Below are 20,288 nucleotides of genomic sequence, written 5' to 3'. Positions count from 1 at the left end.
CGGGATCTGCCGAGGCGGGGCGGGGCCGGGCCAGGGGGCTGACCCGGCGGGCGACGGAGGCGGAGGGCGACGGATGCGGGCGCGGGCGCGGGCGCGGGCGCGCGAGGCGGGCCATGATCGCGTCTTGCTTGTGTTACCTGCTGCTGCCGGTCGCGCGCCTCTTCCGCGCCCTCACAGGTACCGGCCCCGCGTCCTGACAGGCGGGAGCCCGGCCGGGGCGGGGCCGTGCGGGGCAGCGCTGGGCCTGGGGCAGCGGGCGGTGCGCCCTGCTTCGCGACCACCGTCCCCCGGGCAGTGCCCACTTGTGGGGATGCCGTCCCGGACCCGCGGGGTCCAGCGAGGCCTCAGAAGTCCCGGGCCCGGCCGACGGCCCCTCCTCACGTCTGTGGTCTGCTGACGTCGGGCCACGGTTAACCTGGAGCCGGGCAGGGGAAGGGGCGCGCCCGCCTGTCCCTGGGAGTGCCCTGGCTGCGGGGTCCGGGAGGGTTGGCAGCTCCGGGCCGACGCAGAGGCAGGGCGGCCCTGCGGGACCTACCCGCCTTCGCCTGGTGAACTTCCGCCCCGTTCACAGCTGACTCTGGGCTCTGCTCAGGGGCAGGGACACGTGGACATGTCAGCGCTGGCGCCTTGGCCGGGTGCCCGCGCCCCTGTGCCGGGGAGGGGGCGGTGCCCTGCTCCGGAGAAGAGGCAGGGTTATTACTTCACTTTTTCGCAATCTGCCTGCTTCCCCGTCCGTGGTCTTTGACATCCCGCGGGGCCGCCAGACTTCTGCGATTTCGGAGCAGGAACGCGGGCTACTTTCTCAGCAGGCGGGGTCCCGCTGTGCGGTCCGTGTTTTCCTTTCTGGAACTTAACGCGGTGTGTGTGTGTGTGTGTGTGTGTGTGTGTGTCATTGCTAGCATATGTTTCAGCGGAAGCTTTTTCATTTCGGTTTTCCTGTGTGCCTGCATTACAGCGCAAGCTTCGGCAGGGCTGGGCCAAGTCCGTTCTGTGCAGCGTCTCTCCAGCGCCAGTGCCCTGCCTGGTAGAGAGCAGGTACCCAGTGAACTCGGGCGGGAATGCAAAACTCCCCAGAAGTCGTTTTTTACAGGAACTAAGCCTGCTCCTTCAACCGCCGCTGTCGCTGGAGCTGCACCCGCGTCCGGAGCGGCAGCCTTGTAGCAAACACTAGTGACAAGAGCCTTGTGCTTGTATTAGCTGTGCAGATTTGGTTTTTAGATAAGATTTTTTTTTTTTTAAAGAAAAGCTTTCTATTTCTGAAAAACAAAGCACCACCACCACCACCACCAAAACAACAATAAACAAAAAAAACCCAAAAGCTGCCAGATTTGAAAGCTGGTAGCCTCCTGCATGGAGGACGGAGAGCCTCTGCCCTCTGTTATACACAGGGCACAGAGTGGGTCCCTCACACCAACACCTGCGACCCAGCCTGTGGGTTTAGAGCAGGTGCCATTGTCATTTTGGGCTGGATCACTTGTTGAGGGTCTGCCTGTAGCCCTGTCTGCTCACCTCTGGATGCCCGCAGCACTGCCACGGTTGTGACAGCCACAGTATCCGTGGACATTGCTAAGTGTCCCCTGGGGGCAAAGTCACCGAAATGCACATAGGCCCTAAATAAGACTTTTGAGTTATCTTTCAATATTTAAGCCATTTTGAGGTTTTTCTTGCCTTTAAATATAACCGCCAGTACTCATAAAGCAATTCTGTGGAGACTGTGGGTCCGCTGTGTGTGTGTCGCCTGTCCTGTGCTGTGACTCGGTGGCTTAGGTGGGGAGGGGTCTGCTCTCGCTGAGATGCTGGGCTCAGAGTTTGGGGACTCTGCCCTCTCGCCTGTTGGCTATCATTTGTGGCTGCGGTAGCCGAGCGGTGACAGCTGACTCTACTGTCGGTTGTTGGCACCTTCTGGGTTACAGTCTCTGAGGTGCTGTGGAATGGGAAAGTGGATCATGGAGCAGGAAGATTTTACGAGTGGAGTAAAGAGCTTTGAGAAGAAGCCTTAGGGCCTTCACTCAGAAGTCAATTGTTTGGATTTGTAGACTGTCTACTCTGGGGCATATATATATATATATATATATTTTTTTTTTTGCAGTGAGTGCTGTCATAGATTTGGTGACTCAGGGAGCTTGGAAAGCTCCTGAGGGTGATCTTGTCCCCATCTTACAGTCAAGAGTGAGGGGCATTGTCGGAGATAATTATTGTTGGAGATGTTGGAGTTAATTTCAAGGCCGGACCATAACCTGTGGTTCCGACTCATGGCTCCCACGTCATGTGATTCTTTGAACCAGAAGGTTGCTGTTAGCGGCCATGTTAGCGTGCACACAGAAGGGGCGTGCCTCTGTGTGCCCGTCAGTGTCTTGGATTACACAGGACAGCAGTCTTTCACTGGGGCACCGGGTGAATATTATTTGTGTGTCAGGTCCCTACCGGGTAAATTAGGGGAAGCACTTAGCACAGTGCCTGGCACTCTGCCGTGATGGGGGTGGCCCAGCGTGAAGTGGGCAGGCTCAGCGACGGCGCGGACATGAGCGAGGTGGAGGGGTGTGGGTTGTGTGATGCCACCTTCTTACAACCTGGTGTTTTACGTTTCCTCTTAGATGCTTTCTTCACATGTCGGAAAAATGCTCTCCTGGCGAAGAGCACGGCCCCCCAGTTAGAGGGCGACTTTGCCATGGCCCCTCGGGGCACGGACCAGGAGGAGTGTGAGGGCCTGCTGCAGCAGTGGCGAGAAGAAGGGGCGAGCCCGGTGCTCTCGGCGGCCAGCGAGGGCCCCCTCGCGGACAAGGGGCTGGCGCAGAGCAGCCTGGCTCTCCTGATGGATAACCCTGGGGAACACGACGCTGCGTCAGAGGACAAGTGGTCCAGCAGGCAGCTGAGTGACCTGCGGGCAGCGGAGAGCCTGGAGGAGCCTTTCCCCGAGGTGCTAGAAGAGGAGCCGCTGCCAGAGGCCGGGGGCCCCCTGTGGACTGCCGTCCCCGTGCAGACAGGCCCCCAGTACGTGGACTGTGCTGTCCTCCCCATGGGTGCCCCCGCCGCTGAGCAGTGGGAAGAGGACCCCGCGGTGGTGGCCTGGAGTATCGCCCCTGAGCCTCTGCCCCAGGAGGAGGCCACCATCTGGCCCTTTGATGGCCTGGGGCAGCTGCAGCCTCCCCCGATGGAAATCCCGTATCACGGTGAGTCTGGCCGTCAGCAGGCCGAGGGAGCTGGTGCCGCAGAGGCTGTCGGCTCTGGGAAGAGCTGCTGCCGAACGGCAGGTGCCCGGGCGGGCGGACGGGGAGCTGGGCCGCTGCGCCTGCTCTGCCTTCCCCAGAGGTGGGAGGTGCGGGGGAGCGGGCTGAGACCTGGCCCTGGTTCTCCTCCTCCACGCTCCCAGGGCTCCCTGCGGGAGGAGTGGGGGTCTCAGCCTCCCCCATCTGCCTCGGCCAGAGTGACTCCCGTGGTCTTTGTGATACACGTTGGGTGTCCTCTACGATGTGAAGAAAGGATTCTGTGGCTCATGAAGGCTTGAAATCCACTGTGCTGCCCCACACTGTAGAGGACATGGGGGCACACTGTGGGCTCTGGCCCCGGGGACTTTTCCAGCTTTGGAGGTCAGCCAACACCCAAGGCTGAGACGACCCCAGGAATGCCCTGGATGACTGATGCTCCAGAGACTCCTGGGTTGATGCAAAGTGAGGGGCTGTCGGGCTGTAAATCCTTACTGAGCATCTACTAGGTGCCGTGTACGGGGGACGCGGTGGTGAACAGGCCAGGATTCTTTCTGGCTTGTGTTGCTACTCTGGCATGAGAGTGTCCTTGGAGCCCTGGCCCAGTCACCGCAGAGAGGGACAGGTGATAGGAACAGAAGAGCTTCAGGCCCCATCAAGAATGGAGAGGGCGGGGCCGCTGGATCGCGCAGCTGTGGCCTTGAACTCTCTTCCAACCTCTTTGCAGAAATCCTGTGGCGCGAGTGGGAGGATTTCTCCACGCAGCCAGACCCGCAGGGCCTGGAGGCAGGGGACGGCCCTCAGTTCCAGTTCACTCTGATGTCCTACAACATCCTGGCCCAGGACCTGATGCAGCAGAGTGCGGAGCTCTACCTGCACTGCCACCCGGACATCCTCAGCTGGAGCTACCGCTTCGCCAACATCATGCAGGAGTTCCAGCACTGGGACCCCGACGTGAGTGACGAGGCCACGTGTCCTCTCGCGCGGGCACCGAGTCCCACCCGTGCTTGCTCAGATGACTGGTCAGTCCGTGAGTTCTGGGCTGATGCTGAGAAGAATCCGGCAAGGTGCACGTGCTTGCTGCCGGGAGGGGCCCCCGGGGACTCAGGGAGCAGGAAGAGGCAGCACACATGACGCCTGCTCAACTCACGTTGGCGGCCGTCGGGGAGGAGTTGGTGCCGTGACCCTGCCCGGGGCCTCAGGTCTGCTCCCAGAGGGTGGACGTCACACTCCGGCACTCTGGGGTGATGGCTTTCTGTGTCCATCCTCAGATCCTGTGTCTCCAGGAAGTCCAGGAAGATCACTACTGGGAGCAGCTGGAGCCCTCGCTGCGAATGATGGGTAATGCAGCCCCTGGCTCGCGTGCCGGTCTCCCCCCAGGCCTGTCTGCCCCAGTCGCACTGACGAGCTCGCTCCTTCCATGTGTGGGTAGCAAAGAAAGTAGAGGTCTGCAGGTGGCTTGTCTGTTGGTTTTTTAAGATTTATTTATTCACTTGAAAGAGTTGTAGAGAGAGGGGGAGAGAATGAGAGACAGACAGCTCTTCCGTCCCCTAGTTCCCTCCTCAGATGGCTACCATGGCCAGGACTGAGTCAGGCCGAAGCCAGGAGCTTCATCCAGGTTGCCCACGCAGGTGCAGAGGTCCAAGCAGTTGGGCCATCTTCCGCTGCTTTCCCAGGCCATTAGCAGAGAGCAGGATCGGAAGTGGAGCAGCTGGGACACGAACCGGTGCCCATATGGGGCGCCAGTGTCTCAGGCAACGGCCGCTGCGCCACCAATGCCGGCGCTGAGGTCTGCAGTTTTCAAGCCGTCCTGACACCTGTGTATAGCTCTCTGATCCTTGACGTAACCAGCCTGGTGAGGCTGAGCACTGTGCCCATTTTACAGAGGAGGAAAGCGAGGCTCTAAAACTTTCTGTGTTCAAAGTCACAAAGCTGTGACGCCTGACAGGGGTGGAACTGGGGCTCCAGCTCGTTCACCTGCAGAGTCGGGTTCTTCTGATCACCTTATAGGAATCTTGCTGCATTCCCTGCCCTCCCTTCTTCCCCCTGCAGCCCTCAGCGCTCTGGTTTCAAGCATGAGGGAATCCTCTGCAGGACAAGTGTCAAGGGCAAGGGTTCCCCTTGCTGAGGGCCTGCACCTTAGACCCTGCTGGGCTCCTGCTGCTGGCTCCCAGGACTCTGACTGGCTGCTTGGTGGGGTTTTCCTTGCAGGCTTTACCTGTTTCTACAAGAGGAGGACGGGGTGTAAAACAGATGGCTGTGCCGTCTGCTACAAGCCGACCAGATTCCGTCTGCTCTGCGCCAGCCCTGTGGAGTACTTCCGGCCAGGCCTGGAGCTCCTCAATCGGGACAACGTGGGCTTGGTGCTGCTGCTGCAGCCGCTGGTCCCGGAGGGCCTAGGGCCAGTCTCAGTGGCCCCGCTGTGTGTGGCAAATACCCACGTCCTGTACAACCCACGCCGCGGTGACGTGAAGCTGGCCCAGATGGCCATTCTCCTGGCCGAGGTGGACAAGGTGGCCAGGTTGTCGGACGGCAGCCACTGCCCCATCATCTTGTGTGGGGACCTGAACTCTGTGCCTGATTCGCCTCTCTACAGCTTCATCAGGGACGGGGAGCTGCAGTACCACGGGATGCCAGCCTGGAAGGTGATGTGGGCGGGAGCACGGTGCAGGGAGAGATTCGGGTGTTGACCTCCGGTCTGCCTCTGTGGCAGGGACCTGGGGACACCTGTTCTGGCTCCCTCCTGCTTTCCCTGGTCTGGTTGAGTAGCTGTGCCCAAGTCTGGCAGTTAGGAACCGCTGAATATCTTTGGCATTTTGGAATCCTCTCTGGTTTTTATCACTACTTTTAATTCACCCATAATAAATGTACTACATTGCTGCGAGAACCCAAACGTTGACAGGGCTAAAGCCCCCCGTGGTACCTGTGTTCCCTCCCCTCGCCTTGTCGAGTCGAGGGATGACCGTTGCAAGCTTGGTGGCCTTCGGCCAGTTTGTTCCTATGCATTCAGAGATATATATGTTCCTATGATGTTGTAGCCGAGATTGACATTTATGAAGTACTTACTGTGTGCCAGCTGCTGCTTTAAGCGCTTTACCTGGATTAACTCATTAATTTTCACAATTGCCTCCCTTGTTTGTGCTTTGCAGGGAGGAAGCCGGAGAAGTGAAGTAATTTGCTGTAGGTAACGCAGGTCGTTAGGTGCGGAGTCAGGATTTGTAACCTGGCCAGGTGGTCTGGCCGCTGAGATCTGGCCTTTAATTACTGTGCTGTTTGCTTCTGACAGCTGATATGTAGTCCGCCGCGTGTGCTTGTGCTGTATACACGAGATACCTACCGTGGTTTCATTTGTAGCGTGGTTTTTCTTTCTCGTAGCATTTTGCACTTAGCTCGCTCTCATTCCTTTTAACTGCCGGATCTCATAGTCTTAAACAGAGTGTGCTGATTGTTTTACAGGTCACAAGTGCTTGTTCCCCTCTTTTGCCCTTACTGGTCCAACTTACTGCTGAACTTTTGGCCGGGAGAAAGGACGCGGGATGACTGGACTCTGGTTGGGCACTTTGGGCTTTATTTTAGTGAGGTTCCTCAAGTGCCGGTGGTGTCCAGGTTGCCGTGTGTGGAGAATGGGCCGGCCCTGCCTAAGGGAGCTGTGGTCACGGAGCTCAGGGAGAGAACAGGAGTCACTGCACGCCTGGCTCGGCAGAGGCACTGTTAGGCGTGGGGAATGAGCGCGCTTGCTCCGAAGCAGGAGCCCCGAGTTCGAATCCCTGCCTTCACGCCTGGCGCGAGTCACTGAGCCCCTGAAGTGCCCTTTGCCTCATCTGTACATTGGAGATGTTACTACCCCGCTTTACGGTGGAGGATACTGGACCGGGGAGTTAACTGACCTGCCCAGTCACACAGCTGGCGATGGGCATTGCACCCCAGGTCTCTCTGACCTCAGGCGCCATTGGAGACCCCTGCCCAGCCCCCAGCACCGAGCTAACGTCTTGCACATAGTTGGCACGCAACTATTTGTTGGTTGTTGTTAAATGAAATAAAAGGAATTGTGCTACACGCGTTGGAGGTACGCCGACGACTGATGCTGCCGACTGTCTCCCCTGCTGCGTTCTGTCCGTTCGCAGGCTGCTCGTCGGCTTTGCCCGAGGATGGTGACGTAGACACGGTAGAGAGCTTTGGCGTGTTTCCCGTGCTGTCTGGCCCTGTAGTTCCCAGTACAAGGCTACAGGCCTTAGACCTTGATCCGGAAGATCCAGAGATTGGGGTCCAAGCTTCCTGTTGCAGCGGAAGCCCCCGAGGGCGGGTCCTCCCCGAGGAGCACGGCGTGTGTCTTCTGAGGGGAAGTTTCGGGCTCGCAAGTTCATGCAGCCCCGTTCCCCTGGGCTCACCTCCCTCTCCTCCCCTTCATTCCTGTCTCGTGGACGTTTCAGCGTTTCCAGCGAGAGCGTAGTGGTTTCGAGTAGCTCCTTATTTTTAACCTTACCCTGGGACTTGCTGTGGCCTGCTTGTCCCTTGTCTGTAGCGTGAGTTTACCATGGCCTGCGTGTCCCTTGTATGCAGCGTGTGATCACGTGTGTCTGTGTCTGTCCGCACATCCTCCAGCGTGGGCTGGTGCTCCCTTGCGGGCTCGCGCCCCTCATTCCCGCCCTGCTCCTCGCTGCAGGTGTCCGGGCAGGAGGACTTCTCCCACCAGCTTTACCAGCGGAAGCTGCAGGCCCCGCTGTGGCCTAGCTCCCTGGGCATCACGGACTGCTGTCAGTACGTCACCTCCTGCCACCCCAAGCGAGCAGGTGAGCACGTGCCGGCGTCTGCGCGGGCTGAGTTGTCAGGCCCATTTTGGGCGGAAGCCGGCGCCTGGGTGACGAGAGCCAGCGGAACCCCCCCCCCCCCACTCTCTGCGCAGCTCCCCTCTTCCTCTCTGCCTGCCCCACGGTCACCCGGGGAGACGGCGACTTTCCCCGCGGCCTCGGGGCTCCTCTCCTTCACCGTGCGGCCTTTCCCGGTTCACAGGGAGACTGAAGTACGGCCGGGACTTCCTGCTGCGTTTCCGCTTCTGCAGTGTCGCCTGTCAGCGCCCGGTGGGGCTGGTTTTCATGGAGGGCGTGACGGACACGAAGCCAGGTAACGGGACGGGCGCCGCGGTGTGTGCGTGGGGCGGCCTCCAAGCCTCTCCTCAGTAGCCCTGAGGGCTTGGTACAGAGCCGCAGGCGGTCACACGCGTGCGTGCCCGGGCAGGCGGGCCGAGAGCTGGTGCTCGGTGGCCCGGAGGCTTTGAGGAGGCTGCCCGTGGGCACCGTGGAGTCGGGAAGGGAGACGCCAGGGGCCTCGGGCTCTGGAGGGCGCCAGTGGTCCTGGTCGTCGCAGGAAGTTGTTCCTGCGGGGGGAGCTTCCAAGCCGAACGGAGCATCGTCCCCTCACGTCTCCGAAGCCTCTAGGAGAGCGGAGCAAAGAAACCAACTCCATCTTTGACCAAACGAGATGGGCAGACGGCTGAAGGCGGGAACAACCGCGACCCCATGAGTGGCTGCGGGGAGCGCGGGCGCCACGGGGCGGCGCTGCGGAGCTCACTGGGCCATCGCTCCAAGCAAGGCACAAAGCTCAAACAGCCCAAGCCAGGAGCCCAGAACTCAGGTCCAGGTCTCCCAGGTGGGTGGCAGGGACCCAGGTACTTAAGCCGTCACCTGCCGCCTCCTAGGATGTGTCAGCAGGAAGCTGGAGTCAGAAGCAGGGCTGGGACTTGAGCACAGACACTCCAGGAAGAGAGGGGCTTCCTAACTGCTCTGCCAAGTGCCCACCCCGAAGTCAAGTATGCTATAATCGTGGCAATAGCAATACCAACAACCAGCATGGCCATGCTGTGGGATTCCCTTGTGCCCACGGCTGGGGTGAGTGCTGTGTGGGTTGAGCTCAGGCAGGAGCGCAGTGCTCAGTGTTCCAGGATCACAGGATCCTACGGAGGAGTGGCGACAGGACCCCGCCGAGGTAATTCCATGTTACCAAAAAGTTATTTTGAAAAATCATTGCTATACTTGAGTGCAGCATAGAATAACCATTTCAATTCAATAGCAAACAAATTAAACCAAAAGTCTCTAAAATACATACTGACAGTCATGTTGTAAGTAGGAAAGAGTTCATCTTTGGAGGGGAAATAGCCAGTTCACCAGCGGTGCAAAATAGTAGTAGCATTTCCCAACGTAGAGACGGGGCTTGTGAACACGCCCACTCAGCACATACTGCGAGTGTCACCTCACCTGGGGCTGACCAGTGCCCCCTGGGGAAGCCTTTTTAAAGACTCCAAGTGTAAAAACTATCACTGGGCCGGCGCTGTGGCTGTGGCATAGGCAGTAAAGCTGCTGCCTGCAGCGCCAGCATCCCATATGTGCGCTGGTTCAAGTCCTGGCTGCTCCACTTCCAATCCAGCTCCCTGCTGTGGCCTGGGAAAGCAGTGGAGTGAAGAAAGGAAATACTGTCATCTGAACAATTAAACTTTGTTGTAAAAAACAAATCTAAGCAAACTGAAGACTAGCTAGGAAATAATAATGATATGTCCTATATTTGCGAGACTTGCTAAAACTGCTCATTGAAAAATGCATAGAGTGAGATGCAAGATTTAGAATCATAGCGTGAGTAAATCTGGAAGGATGAAAATAAGTGAAATAAGCATCCAGTTCAAGAAATTAGAGAAAAGGAAAGAAAACAAAAGGAAAAACAATTGAAATGGAGATAATTGAGAGAGCAGAAAAGCAGTGGCATAAACTCCAAGGGTTGGTTGGCTGAGAACCGGCTGTTGATGCACAAGCGCCAGCTAACCTACTTAGCAGGGAAACAGGGCCCGAGAAGTGTCCAGGTGCAGAAGGAAGAAGGCTCATACGGGGTTTCTCTGCTCAGCTGAGTGCAAGAGGAGTGGAAAATGTGGATGGCAAGATGGAGTTAAAAGAGAAGTTTAGTTACTGCTAGCATTTCAAAATTCATGCATGTTTTTGTGTAATACACATTTTCCACAAACTTTTTGAAACCCCCTCATATTCAATTAATGTGATGTATTACATGAATTGATTTTCAGATGCTAAACTAATGTTATAGTCCTGGGATAAATCCTATGTGGTCACCATATATAATCATTTGTATATTTTGCTGGGTTTGGTTTGTTAGCATTTTGTTGAGAACTTCTGCATCTGTATTCATAAAGGACATTGATCTGTAGTTTTTCTTCTTTCTTTGAAAGGCAGAGTTACACTGAGAGAGGGGGGAGAGACAGAGCAATCTTTTTTGTAATTTATTTTATGCAAAAAGTAGAGTTACAGAGGGAGAGAGAGACAGAGACTGCGAGATCTTTCATCACTGGTTCACTTTGCAAATGGCCGCAATGGGTGGAACTGGGCCAATTTGAAGTCGGGAGACGGGAGCTTCTTCTGAGTCTCCCACATGGGTTCAGGGGCCCAAGGACTTGGGCCATTCTCTACTGTTTTTCCAGACCATTAACTGGGAGCCGGATTGGAAGTGGAGCAGCTGAGACTCGAACCGGGGCCCATGTGGGATGCTGGCACCATAGGCAGAGACTTAATCTACTATGCCACAGCACCGGCCTCATACAGAGAAATCTTTACTCTTGAAAGGGCTGCAATGGCCGGAGCTGGGCCAGACCAGAACCAGGAGCCAGGAGCTGCTTCCCAGTCTCTCACATGGGTGCTGGCATCCAAGCACTTGGGCCACTGCTTTCCCAGGCGCATTAGCAGGGAGCTGGATCAGAAGTGGAGCAGCCAGGAATTGAATCAGCACCCATAGGAGATGTTGGCGCCTCAGGCGGCAGCCTTACCACTAGGCCGTAGCACTGACCCCTGATCTATGGTTTCCTTGGTGATGTTTTTGTCTGATTTGGTATCAGAGTAACACTGACTTTGTAGAGTGAGTTGGGATGCGTCTCCTGCTGTGGGAAGTGTTTGTGAAGGATTTGCACCCGTTCTCTTGCAGGGGCTTGGTAGAATTCACCAGTGAAGCCATCTGTGCCTGGGTTTGTTCTTTGTGGGAAGCTTTTAAATTTCTAACTCAGTCTCCTGCTGAAAGCCTGCTCAGATCTCCTGTTTCTTCTTAAGTTAGTTTCCTTGTTTGTGTTTTTCCAGAAATTTGTCCATTTTACCTAAGTTATCTAATTTTTGGTTGTTTACAGTATTCATGTAGAGTTTTTTGACTTCTATATGGTTTGTAACTAAGGCCCTGCTTTCACTCCTGATGTTATTGAGTATTTTTTCTTCTAAGGGGCTGCCAAGTTGATTCTTGTTACCCTAATGATGTCAAGTGTGTCCTCTCTTCTCTCCTTAGGTTGGTAACCTTTATGTGTGTGTGGGGTACATACATGTGCTGTGTGTGTGCACATGCATTCATGGGTACTTACAGACGCACCATGGCTGGCCTGTGATGGAAGATCTCTAGAGGAATGCGCCAGGAGTTTGATAGCACTGATGCCTCTGGGGAGGAGAACTGAACAGGAGCGAAACTTCACTGATATTTTTTTCTACATTTTGATTTTATACTATGTAGCTGTCTGACCTAGTCCCTAAAAAAAAAAAAAATTTTTTTTTAATTAATTAACTAATTAATTGAATTACAAAGCAGGGGCTGAGCCAAGGGAGACATGTCTAGGTGAGAAGCCTTGATGGCCGCCCTGGGGAGGTTCCTGACCTCATTGTTTTCATTGTTTTCTTCCTGTTGGCGCCCCTGTGTCTCTCCCTTTCCCCTTCTGGATCCTTCTGGAGCAAGTCAAGGATCCGAGAGGAACTGCAGGGTGCGGTTCTGACCTGCTTCACCGTCGATGGTGATAAGACCTTCTTCTCTCTGGTCCTCTGCAGAGCGACCTGCTGACTGGGCCGAGTCTGTCCTTGAGGAAGACACATCTGACCTTGAGCCTGTCTTCCCCAGGTAACCCTACCTCCGCCCCTGCCTTGGTGTGAGAGAGCAGTTCCCCTCGGTGTCTGGGGACGAGAGAGAGCGATTCCCATTGGTTGTCTGGAGATAAGTGAGAGAGTCTGATTGGCTGTCCTGTGATGAAAGAGTCCCATTGGCTATCCTGAGACAGATCTGCAGGAGCACTTTGTGCTGAGCCGCGTCTTTCTAATACTTGCTAGGCCGTGTGTGCCACCTTTCCCTGGGGGTAGAGCCTCACAGCAGGCTTGCTGGCCCGTGGCTAGGGCACATCAGGTGTACGAGATGGTAGAAGTGAGGAGTGTCAGGGGGTCTCAGCCTATCTGTTTTTAGGCTAATTCCAGCTAAAGTTGCCAGCCTTTTATCAGCATGGGAGGGAATTTGCTAGGGTCGCCTCATTTGGGATCTTCCCTTAAAAAAGATGCAATAAACCCCTGGGGCAAGTGACCTGGGGAAGACAATGGTTTCAGCTGACTGCGGCTCCCCTTCCCGCCCCCCAGGACCGCAGGCACCATCCAGCACTGCCTCCACCTGACCTCAGTGTACACCCATTTCCTGCCCCAGCACGGCAGCCCAGAGGTCACCACCATGCCCTTGGGCCTGGGGACAACAGTGGACTACATCTTCTTCTCGGCGGAGCCCTACGAGAGTGGGAACAGAACTGGTGAGTGCAGCGGGGGCTGGGGTCCCAGAAGATGAGGAGGGGAGGGTGGGCACCCGTGGCCTGTAGGGCTTTCTGGAGGCCCAGGCAGCCAAGGGGCAGTTTCCCAGCAGCCTGGCACTGGGCATGCTTGCCTTTCTCCCCACAGGCCAGCTGCCTGCCTTGTGTCTTTGCTTCCTGGAGCAGCAGGGAGAGGGTGTAGGACAGCCACTCTCCACCCCTGGTTCAGGTGTAAAGAGAGCACTGGGAGGTGGCCGCGCTTTTTCAGTGGCGGCCAGTTAGTGAGGGACGAGGCTGTGTTGGAGTCCCATACCCCCACCCCCCGCGCCCCAGCTCCCTCCTTGCCTCTGTTTAAAGGTTTCTGAAGTGTCCGCGTTGGTTGCCCGTGCTTAAAACTCAGGTTTGATATAGACCACCTGGATCTCCACTGGGTCCTGGGTGCTGGGCTGGGCATGTGCTCCTGTGTGCCCATGCTCTGAACCTGCCTGTTCCAGTCATTGATGTCAGCCCGGGCATCTCTGAGAGCCAGAGGGCACAGGAGGCAGGAGGGAGGGTGGGCCGCCAAGGGCACAGCCTGCACAGAGCGTGGTTGCCCGGAGGCGCCGCCTGCCGCCCTGCGCCCCGTGTCTAGCTTCTGGTTTGTGCCCCCCCAGACCCCAGGCTGTATCGAGATGGGACTCTCAAGCTGCTGGGCCGCCTCTCCCTGCTCTCGGAAGAGATCCTGTGGGCTGCCAACGGCTTGCCCAACCCCTTCTGCTCCTCTGACCACCTCTGCCTGCTAGCCAGCTTCGGGATGGAAGTCACCGCCCCCTGATGGGCTCCCAGGGGAAGAGAGCGTCTCTTCCAGAAGAGCTCAGTGGATCAGAGACTGGAAATACCCCTGCTTCTGGAAACTTAGAGCCAAGAAACTCATGTCCCCTGCCCTCCCCTGCTGGTCCCTTCTTCCCACCGTTAGGTTCTCTCCGGGCCTGCCTACGCTCTGCCCGTGGTCCCTGCCCCCAGCCTCTTCCTGATCCTGTGCCGCACACTCAGTGAGTGGCCCCGGAGAGGCAGAGGGGGCCCCTTCCTTCCATGTATCCAGCAACTCTGCCTTGATTGTTAATTACCAGGGTTGCGGGAGTTCTAGATCTCACTGGTTATTTGCTTTCAGGCTGTTTCTCGGGCGCTCCTCCTGACCCGACCTGCTCCCTGCCTCCGCGACCCCCGGCCCAGCCTCTTGGCAGGCGTGCGTGCGCGAGCTGCTGCATGTGTCACATGTCTGTACTCTTGGGGCAGGGGGCCGCCCGCACGGCTCTTCTTGCCTGTGCCTGGCCCACTTTCTGTGCCAGGGCCACAGCCTGGGGGCAGGATGAGAGCGTGTCACAGGGGCCAGGACCGGGGCCCTTCTTCCTCTCCTCCTGGGCTCTGTGAGGCGTGTGTCCTGCCAGCCAGGCCAGGCTCGTCTGGGCTCTAGGAAGGAGGGCCCCAGGGCTTGGAGCAGCGCGTTCAGGGATGCACCTGCTCACAACTCCGCACGGAGCTGGCATGACTTCTCCAGGGCGAGGCCCTTTCCCAGGCGGCCCTGAGGGAGGCGGAAGTGGAACCCCCGTGTGGAGTTGGGTGGGCCGAGGCAGTGCCTGAGGTGTCCACTCTTTGAGGATGAGGAGGAAGAACCCTGGGACACTTGTCTCACCACGGCCTGCAGAGCGGATGGGGCGGGAGTCCCAGGAGGGGAAGGGCAGCTCGGCCCTGCTGCACTCTGCCAGGGCTGTGGTGCTTCCCCTGCACACCGGGGCCTGGTGCCCGCCCCCTCCTCCCGCCACTCTGCGCTGCCTCCTGCCATTCACGTCCACTTTCTCCAGCGGAGCCTGCTTTAGCTGAGGCTCAGCTGGCTCAGCGGAAGGGTGGCCTGGGGTGGAACCAGGACCTCGAGGGCTGCTCAGTCCAGCAGGCCTCGGCTGCTCGGTGCTGCTGCTGCGTTCACTCCCCTGACCCAGGGGTGCTCCCTACTTGCCCCTCCTCACACCCCTGACCCAGCCTCGCCGTGGGCCCCGCTTGCTCTTACAGCTGCCAGCCCGGCCTCTGCAATGGACTGAAGAGAATGGCCAAGGGCCCGAGTCAGGGGCAGCACGCCGGAAGTTAACGTGCGTTCCTTTCTTTGAAAGCCAAAGACCCGGCTTGAATTCTGTTACATTCGCGGTTCTGAGATTTCCATGCCTTGGTTCTGGGGAGTTTGTTTTTCCAGGGAATTGATTTTTCTATGTATGTGTATCTTTCAGTTTTGTTTCCTAGGGAGTAGGCATGTGCCTGTCTGAGCCCCAGGCCTGTCTGTCCACAGCGCCCCCTTCACTCTGTCCCCAGCACCTCCTGAAGCGGCCTCCAGATGGTGCCTCTTGCTTCTTAGGACGGGGGCCCAGCTCAGGAGAGACAGCCTGGAAACGGCTAATGGTGGCGGAGGACAGGAGCTGAGATGTGCTTTAGTTTGCTTGTTTTGTTTTGGAAATGAAATAGGGGTTTTCAATGGTCATTTAAGCTCTCTTTTTCCAAATAAAGGTTTGCCTTTTTGCCCCTACTGTTGGTCATTATGGAGGCCGAGGGGGGTCTCTGAACAGGGCTGGCAGAGTGAGGTGGGTAGGATCCAGACCCACGCTTGGACCTGAGCGATTTGCTGTGACCCCCATCTCCACCACTCTGAGATGAGGTGGGCTGGGCAGGCAGCTCCCTCTTCCATCCCCACCAGCTGAGAGGAGAATGGCTCTTTGAGCTGCCTTTCACTGCGGCTGTGGCACCGCCCCGCGCCTCCCCCTGCACAGTGACAGTGATGGGAAGCGGGTAAGGTGAGCCTCCCCATGGAAGCACAGCGGCTGCAGGAGGCGTGGGGCGGTGCCTCTCGCAGAGAGTCTATTTCTGATCATCCCTCTTATATTCGGGAGCTGGTGCTGAGCCATGACCATCTGTCGCTGGAGACATCTCCCTTCCTTCCTGGGCCTGGCGCTGCTGGTTCCTGGGTCTCTCTCCAGCATCCCGTGCCGCAAGCCCTGCCAGGCCCACACACCCTCAGGAGCCCTGACACCAGGTGTGGGGCGCCACCTTCCCAGGTTCCACACTCAATCAGAGTTACGTAGCGCTCCCTGAGCTGGGGTCCACAGATGAGGTGAAGGGCCCGGGCTTGGGAACCCGACCGGTCATCTCGGCCTGGTTGGCTGGGGACTGTAGGAAGGTCAGCCACGGTGTGTTCAGTGCACATTCCCTGGCGGGATGGAAGTGAAAGTCATGGTCACTTCCACTTGTGAGCAGGATTCAGATCCTAGTCTTCCTCCGGGCTTTGGCAAGGAAAGGACGCTAAGAATTCCAGACACCGCTGGGAGGAGCTGAGGGTGTGCGGTTCTCCCTGGCCAGGCTGGACGACCGGGCTGCGAGCTGGGACGCCTTCCAAAGCTTGAAGGCCTACCTGGCGACCCTACTTGGAATCCTCAGTAGCTAAATTAATTAACATCGTCCTTGCTCTCAGGCATCTGCGAACTGAATCAGCAGTGTCCTCGGTCAGCTCCCTAGCAGATCCGAGTGCCAGGAGCTCGCGGGGGACACAGCCGCCACCTGGGAGGCAGTGTGTGCCAGCTCCGGTCAGCGTCGGCCCTGGGGTCAGGCACCCCGGCTCAACTGCGGGCTAGCCAGAGAGGCCGCGGCTTGCTCTTCTGGAGAGCGTGAGTGCTGATCTCAGCTCTGCAGTGCTGCCGCGAGGGTCCGGAGAGAGAGCACTGTGAATGGAGGGTAGGGCCACGGCAGGAGCGGCGTGACCTTGGCACCACTTTAACAAAGGCTGGTGCTCACCCGGTGGTGATGCCGATAGGAGCTCAGTACGTTCTTAGAGCAGAACTACACTCCAGTACAAACTCGAGTGGGGGGAAGCAGGCTCTAGGCTTGGAGGTGTGGCCCCACAGTCCTCTCCCTGGGCCCCCTCATCGCCTCCGTCACTTAGCTTTGCACAGCACTTTTTAAGATTGATTTATTCATTAGAAAGGCAGAGAGAGAGAGAGATACCTTCCATCTGTTGGTTCACTCCCCAGATGGCTGCAGCGGCTGGAGCTGTGCCAATCCGAAGCCAGGAGCTTCTTCCAGGTCTCCCACATGGGTGCAGGGCCCAAGGGCTTGGGCCATTCTCTGCTTTCCCAGGCCATAGCAGAGAGCTGGATCAGAAGTGGAGCAGGCCGGGCTTGAACCGGCGCCCTTATAGAATGCCGGCACTGCAGGTGGAGGCTTTACCTGCTATGCCACAGCGCCGGCCCCTGGACAACACTTTTGTTAGCAGTGCACACAGTGCCCCCACGTGACTGAGACAACAGCACTTCGAGGCGGGGTTCAGGTGTGTTCAGATGGCACCTCTACAGCTGAAGACACAGAAGTTCCCAGCGTGTACACTGGGATCCCTTTGCCTTATTGTCACCCCAAGCTCCTTGGAACAGATTCTCTCTGGGAGAGAGGCCGTTACCTTGTGTGGTGGTCACCCATGTGGGATAGGGGCCCAGGACGGGCAGAGAAGGCTTTTAGCTGGAGACCTCTCCTGGCCTGGGGTAGCTCTTCCCTGCAGGATTGGGTACGCAGTGAACACACAGCGTGGTTTCCACCAGGGGGTGCTGCCCTCCCCTGGCTGCCAACACCTGGGTGCACCCCCCCTGCTCCTTTCCTCTCTCTTCTAAACAAACGTGCGGCAGGAACCCGTCCCAGGCAAGAGCCACCCAGATGAGGGCCCGGCAGAGTGCATTTCCACCAGGCCCAGGAGAGCTGAGTTGGCTGACTGGAAGGGAACCCCGCCCTTCTGCCCAGCCCCTCGGTTCCCGTCACCCCGAGTAAGGCCTGGGCCCTTGGCCAGCTGTGAACACAGCAGAGTCGCTGCACTGAAATCCTGAGGTTTTGTGTTTCCCAAGACCCAGTCCTTTCTGGCCAGGGGTCCGAGACAGACTGTGTGCAAACTGCCATATGGGCTGACCTCCAGATGACTGGGGTGGCACCTGGCTACCACCTGCCAGGCCCCAGTTGGGCTCCCTTCACTCCCACTGGCAAGCACTAAGGGTGGCCAGGCAGCCTGGGCCTGGCCGAGACCCCCACCTCCTTCCAGCACTGCCCTCCACGGTAGCAGTCGGAATGCCGGACCCTGACAGAGAGGGGTGGCAGAGCTCCAACCTCTTCACCTCCAGGGCTCTGAAAGGTGCCACCTGCAGCCAGAGGGCCACGCTGATTAGACACATGCCTAAATCGGCTGCACCTGCTGTGAGCCAGCTGCCTCCCCCTGAGGGTCCCCCAGGGGTCTCTGCGGACACGACCTGTGTGGGAGCGGTCTCCGGGAGGCCTGCACACCAGGCCCTTGTCCTCCCACTGCAGTGCACCGACACTGCCTTTGTGAAATCATGATTCTGGTCACCTTTACCGAAAGGCTCTTTTGGGCATTGCTGTAGCTGGAGTCCACTAAGCCTGTAGCAAAACTGGCCCTGTGGGTGGGACAGAAGCCAACACCTCGTCTCCCCAGCTGCCAGGCCTCCTCGGGAGCCTTGCTAGCACGTCGTGAGGTCTGGCTGGGGGGAGACCTCCCGTCTTATTTCTTAAGTCTGGGGTTTTACTTTGGGCTGAATGAAAGAACAGAGATGTGAGGAGGGAGACTTAGGTCTGAAAACTCCTTGGGAATCTGAAAGGTATTTTCTGTGCCAGTCCGCCTTCAAGGGTTTGGGCTTGTGTTCAAGTGTGGGAAGAGGGCCAGAGCCAGAGGGGCAGCGGAGGGGTGGGGGAGGCTGGCAGACCCAGGGGTGTCCCCCGAAGCTGTGACTTTCACCACTGGGTGCGCTCCGGGCTGGCGGCTGTGAGGAGGGACTCCAGACCCCTGTTGCCATGGTTCCCTGAAATAAGGTCATCTCCCAGGAGAGCCCTCCCCTTGCTCCCCGTCCCCATGGGCCGCTGTGGATGGGGACAGGAAGAGCAGGGCTCTGGAATGCACGCTGGGCGCAGGCTCTGGGGCCCCGGCGCAGCGTGTGAGGGAGAAGCAAGGATCCACTCCCGGATTAGGGTTCACAAGAAGCCAGTGGCTTCGGCTGGCTGAGGATGAAAGTCTGGGACCCCAGAGGCAGGGGTGGGAGTATCCTGGTCCCTGGCTTCAGGCTCCCCGCACCACTGTGGGGATGCGCGGACAGGGCCCCAGCTCCCAAGGAAAAGGAGACGCAGCAGCCGGGGTGTGGTGACGCCAGCCCAGCCCACACATCGGAGCTGGGAGACTTTATTCATTTCAGGGCAGAAGTGAGAACAGGAATGAGACGAAGTGTCAGGGAGAAAGGGAGGGGCAATACTGATATGAGCACAGGAAGTACAATGTCAAGTATAACACGGCAGCCAAACACAAGGCCTGGGGGAGGGGTGGTACTCCGTCACCAACCCGGGCTGCTTCCCTCCGGAACCTGGGACTCAGAGCACCAGGCTGGGGCAAGAGGGCCGACACTGACACACCCCCGGCTAGCACCACGCAGCCCTGGGGTGGGGGAAGCTGGCGGGAAGCTGTAGTACCTGGCAGGGGCACCCCCCGCAGAGCACTGTTCCTGCCTTCACACCGTCCACAAGGCCAGGGGCTCAGGGCAGAGCGTGGTGCTGTGGCCCAGCCAGGAGATGGCTGCAGGCAGGAAGAACAGGTGTGCACACTGGCACAGGTGCCCCTGGGCCCTCTGCCAGCCCGGTTTCCCATCTAACCCCAGAGCGGGGAAGTCAAGTCCAAGCTGGAAGGGGCAGGATGGGAGTGCCAGGAAGGGCCGGAAACCAGATGTGGTCAACTCCTGGGTTCTCTCTACTCCTCAAACCCCAGCCCCGGCTTTGTGCCTGCTGTGCCCTTGGCTGCAGCCAGGGAGGGATGGTGGTGGCGGGCATGATGGGGGAGGGGAGTGTGGGGACGTGGGGAGGCTGCAGAGGGGGAGGACTGGCAGGCAGGTGGACAGCTTCCTAATGCTGACCCCGGCCCCCCTTCCCCAGGCGGCTCGGGCTGACCTCACCTTGCCCCCTCCTCAGCCAGCAGCTCCCACCTGCAGAGGGCATAGGAGCTGGGCTCCCTCCCCAGCAGCCAGGCCCCGTCCCTCCTGGGGAGTGAGATGAAGTGACGCCATGGACGGTGACTAAGGCCCCGAAGTCCCTGTCTCTGCCTCCCCAGAACCCCGGCAGCCAGGCCAGCCCCGGGGAGCAGAGCCTGTGTAAACACGCCCAGCGGGGAGGGGGGGCCGCTACATAGGAGAGACTGTTCAACAGAAAGTAAGAAGCACCGCTGCGGCCTGTGGTGGTCGCCCTAGGCGAGGTCTCGGCTTGGGAGGGGAGTGCCAGGGGGCTGCCAGCCAGGGAGGGGCGGACCGTGGGTCAGGGCTCCGTTCTGCTTCCTTTGCCCCCCAGGGTTCTGCAGGACAGGCCCTGTGGTCCAGCGCAATCCTCAGGGTCCTGGACCCTCCTGAAGCAGGCTCCGGCTCCCAGCGCCCTGATGGCGAGTGACACCCACACCCAGAGGGCAG

General features: G+C 58.3%; 1 protein-coding gene across 2 annotated transcripts; it reads left to right on the top strand.

Moving 5' to 3' along the window:
- Positions 1-19: 19 nt before the first annotated feature.
- ANGEL1 (angel homolog 1) lies at positions 20-15,334 on the top strand. Of its 2 annotated transcripts, none has more exons than XM_008272003.5 (10): positions 20-177; positions 2,595-3,170; positions 3,931-4,157; positions 4,475-4,544; positions 5,415-5,848; positions 7,867-7,993; positions 8,214-8,324; positions 12,050-12,119; positions 12,623-12,786; positions 13,437-15,334. In XM_008272003.5, the coding sequence occupies exons 1-10, from the start codon at positions 114-116 to the stop codon at positions 13,595-13,597; spliced, it is 2,004 nt and encodes a 667-aa protein (XP_008270225.3). In that variant the 5' UTR covers positions 20-113; the 3' UTR covers positions 13,598-15,334. The 2 variants fall into 2 exon arrangements, with proteins under 2 accessions (XP_008270225.3, XP_051681949.3); XM_051825989.3 differs by lacking the exon at positions 20-177 and adding an exon at positions 691-827.
- The last annotated feature ends 4,954 nt before the right edge of the window (positions 15,335-20,288 follow it).

The sequence above is a fragment of the Oryctolagus cuniculus genome, chromosome 20, assembly GCF_051225735.1.
Source record: "Oryctolagus cuniculus isolate XC-2025 breed Fujian yellow rabbit chromosome 20, ASM5122573v1, whole genome shotgun sequence".
NCBI lineage: Eukaryota > Metazoa > Chordata > Mammalia > Lagomorpha > Leporidae > Oryctolagus > Oryctolagus cuniculus.
This window is presented reverse-complemented; position numbering and strand designations above follow the sequence as displayed.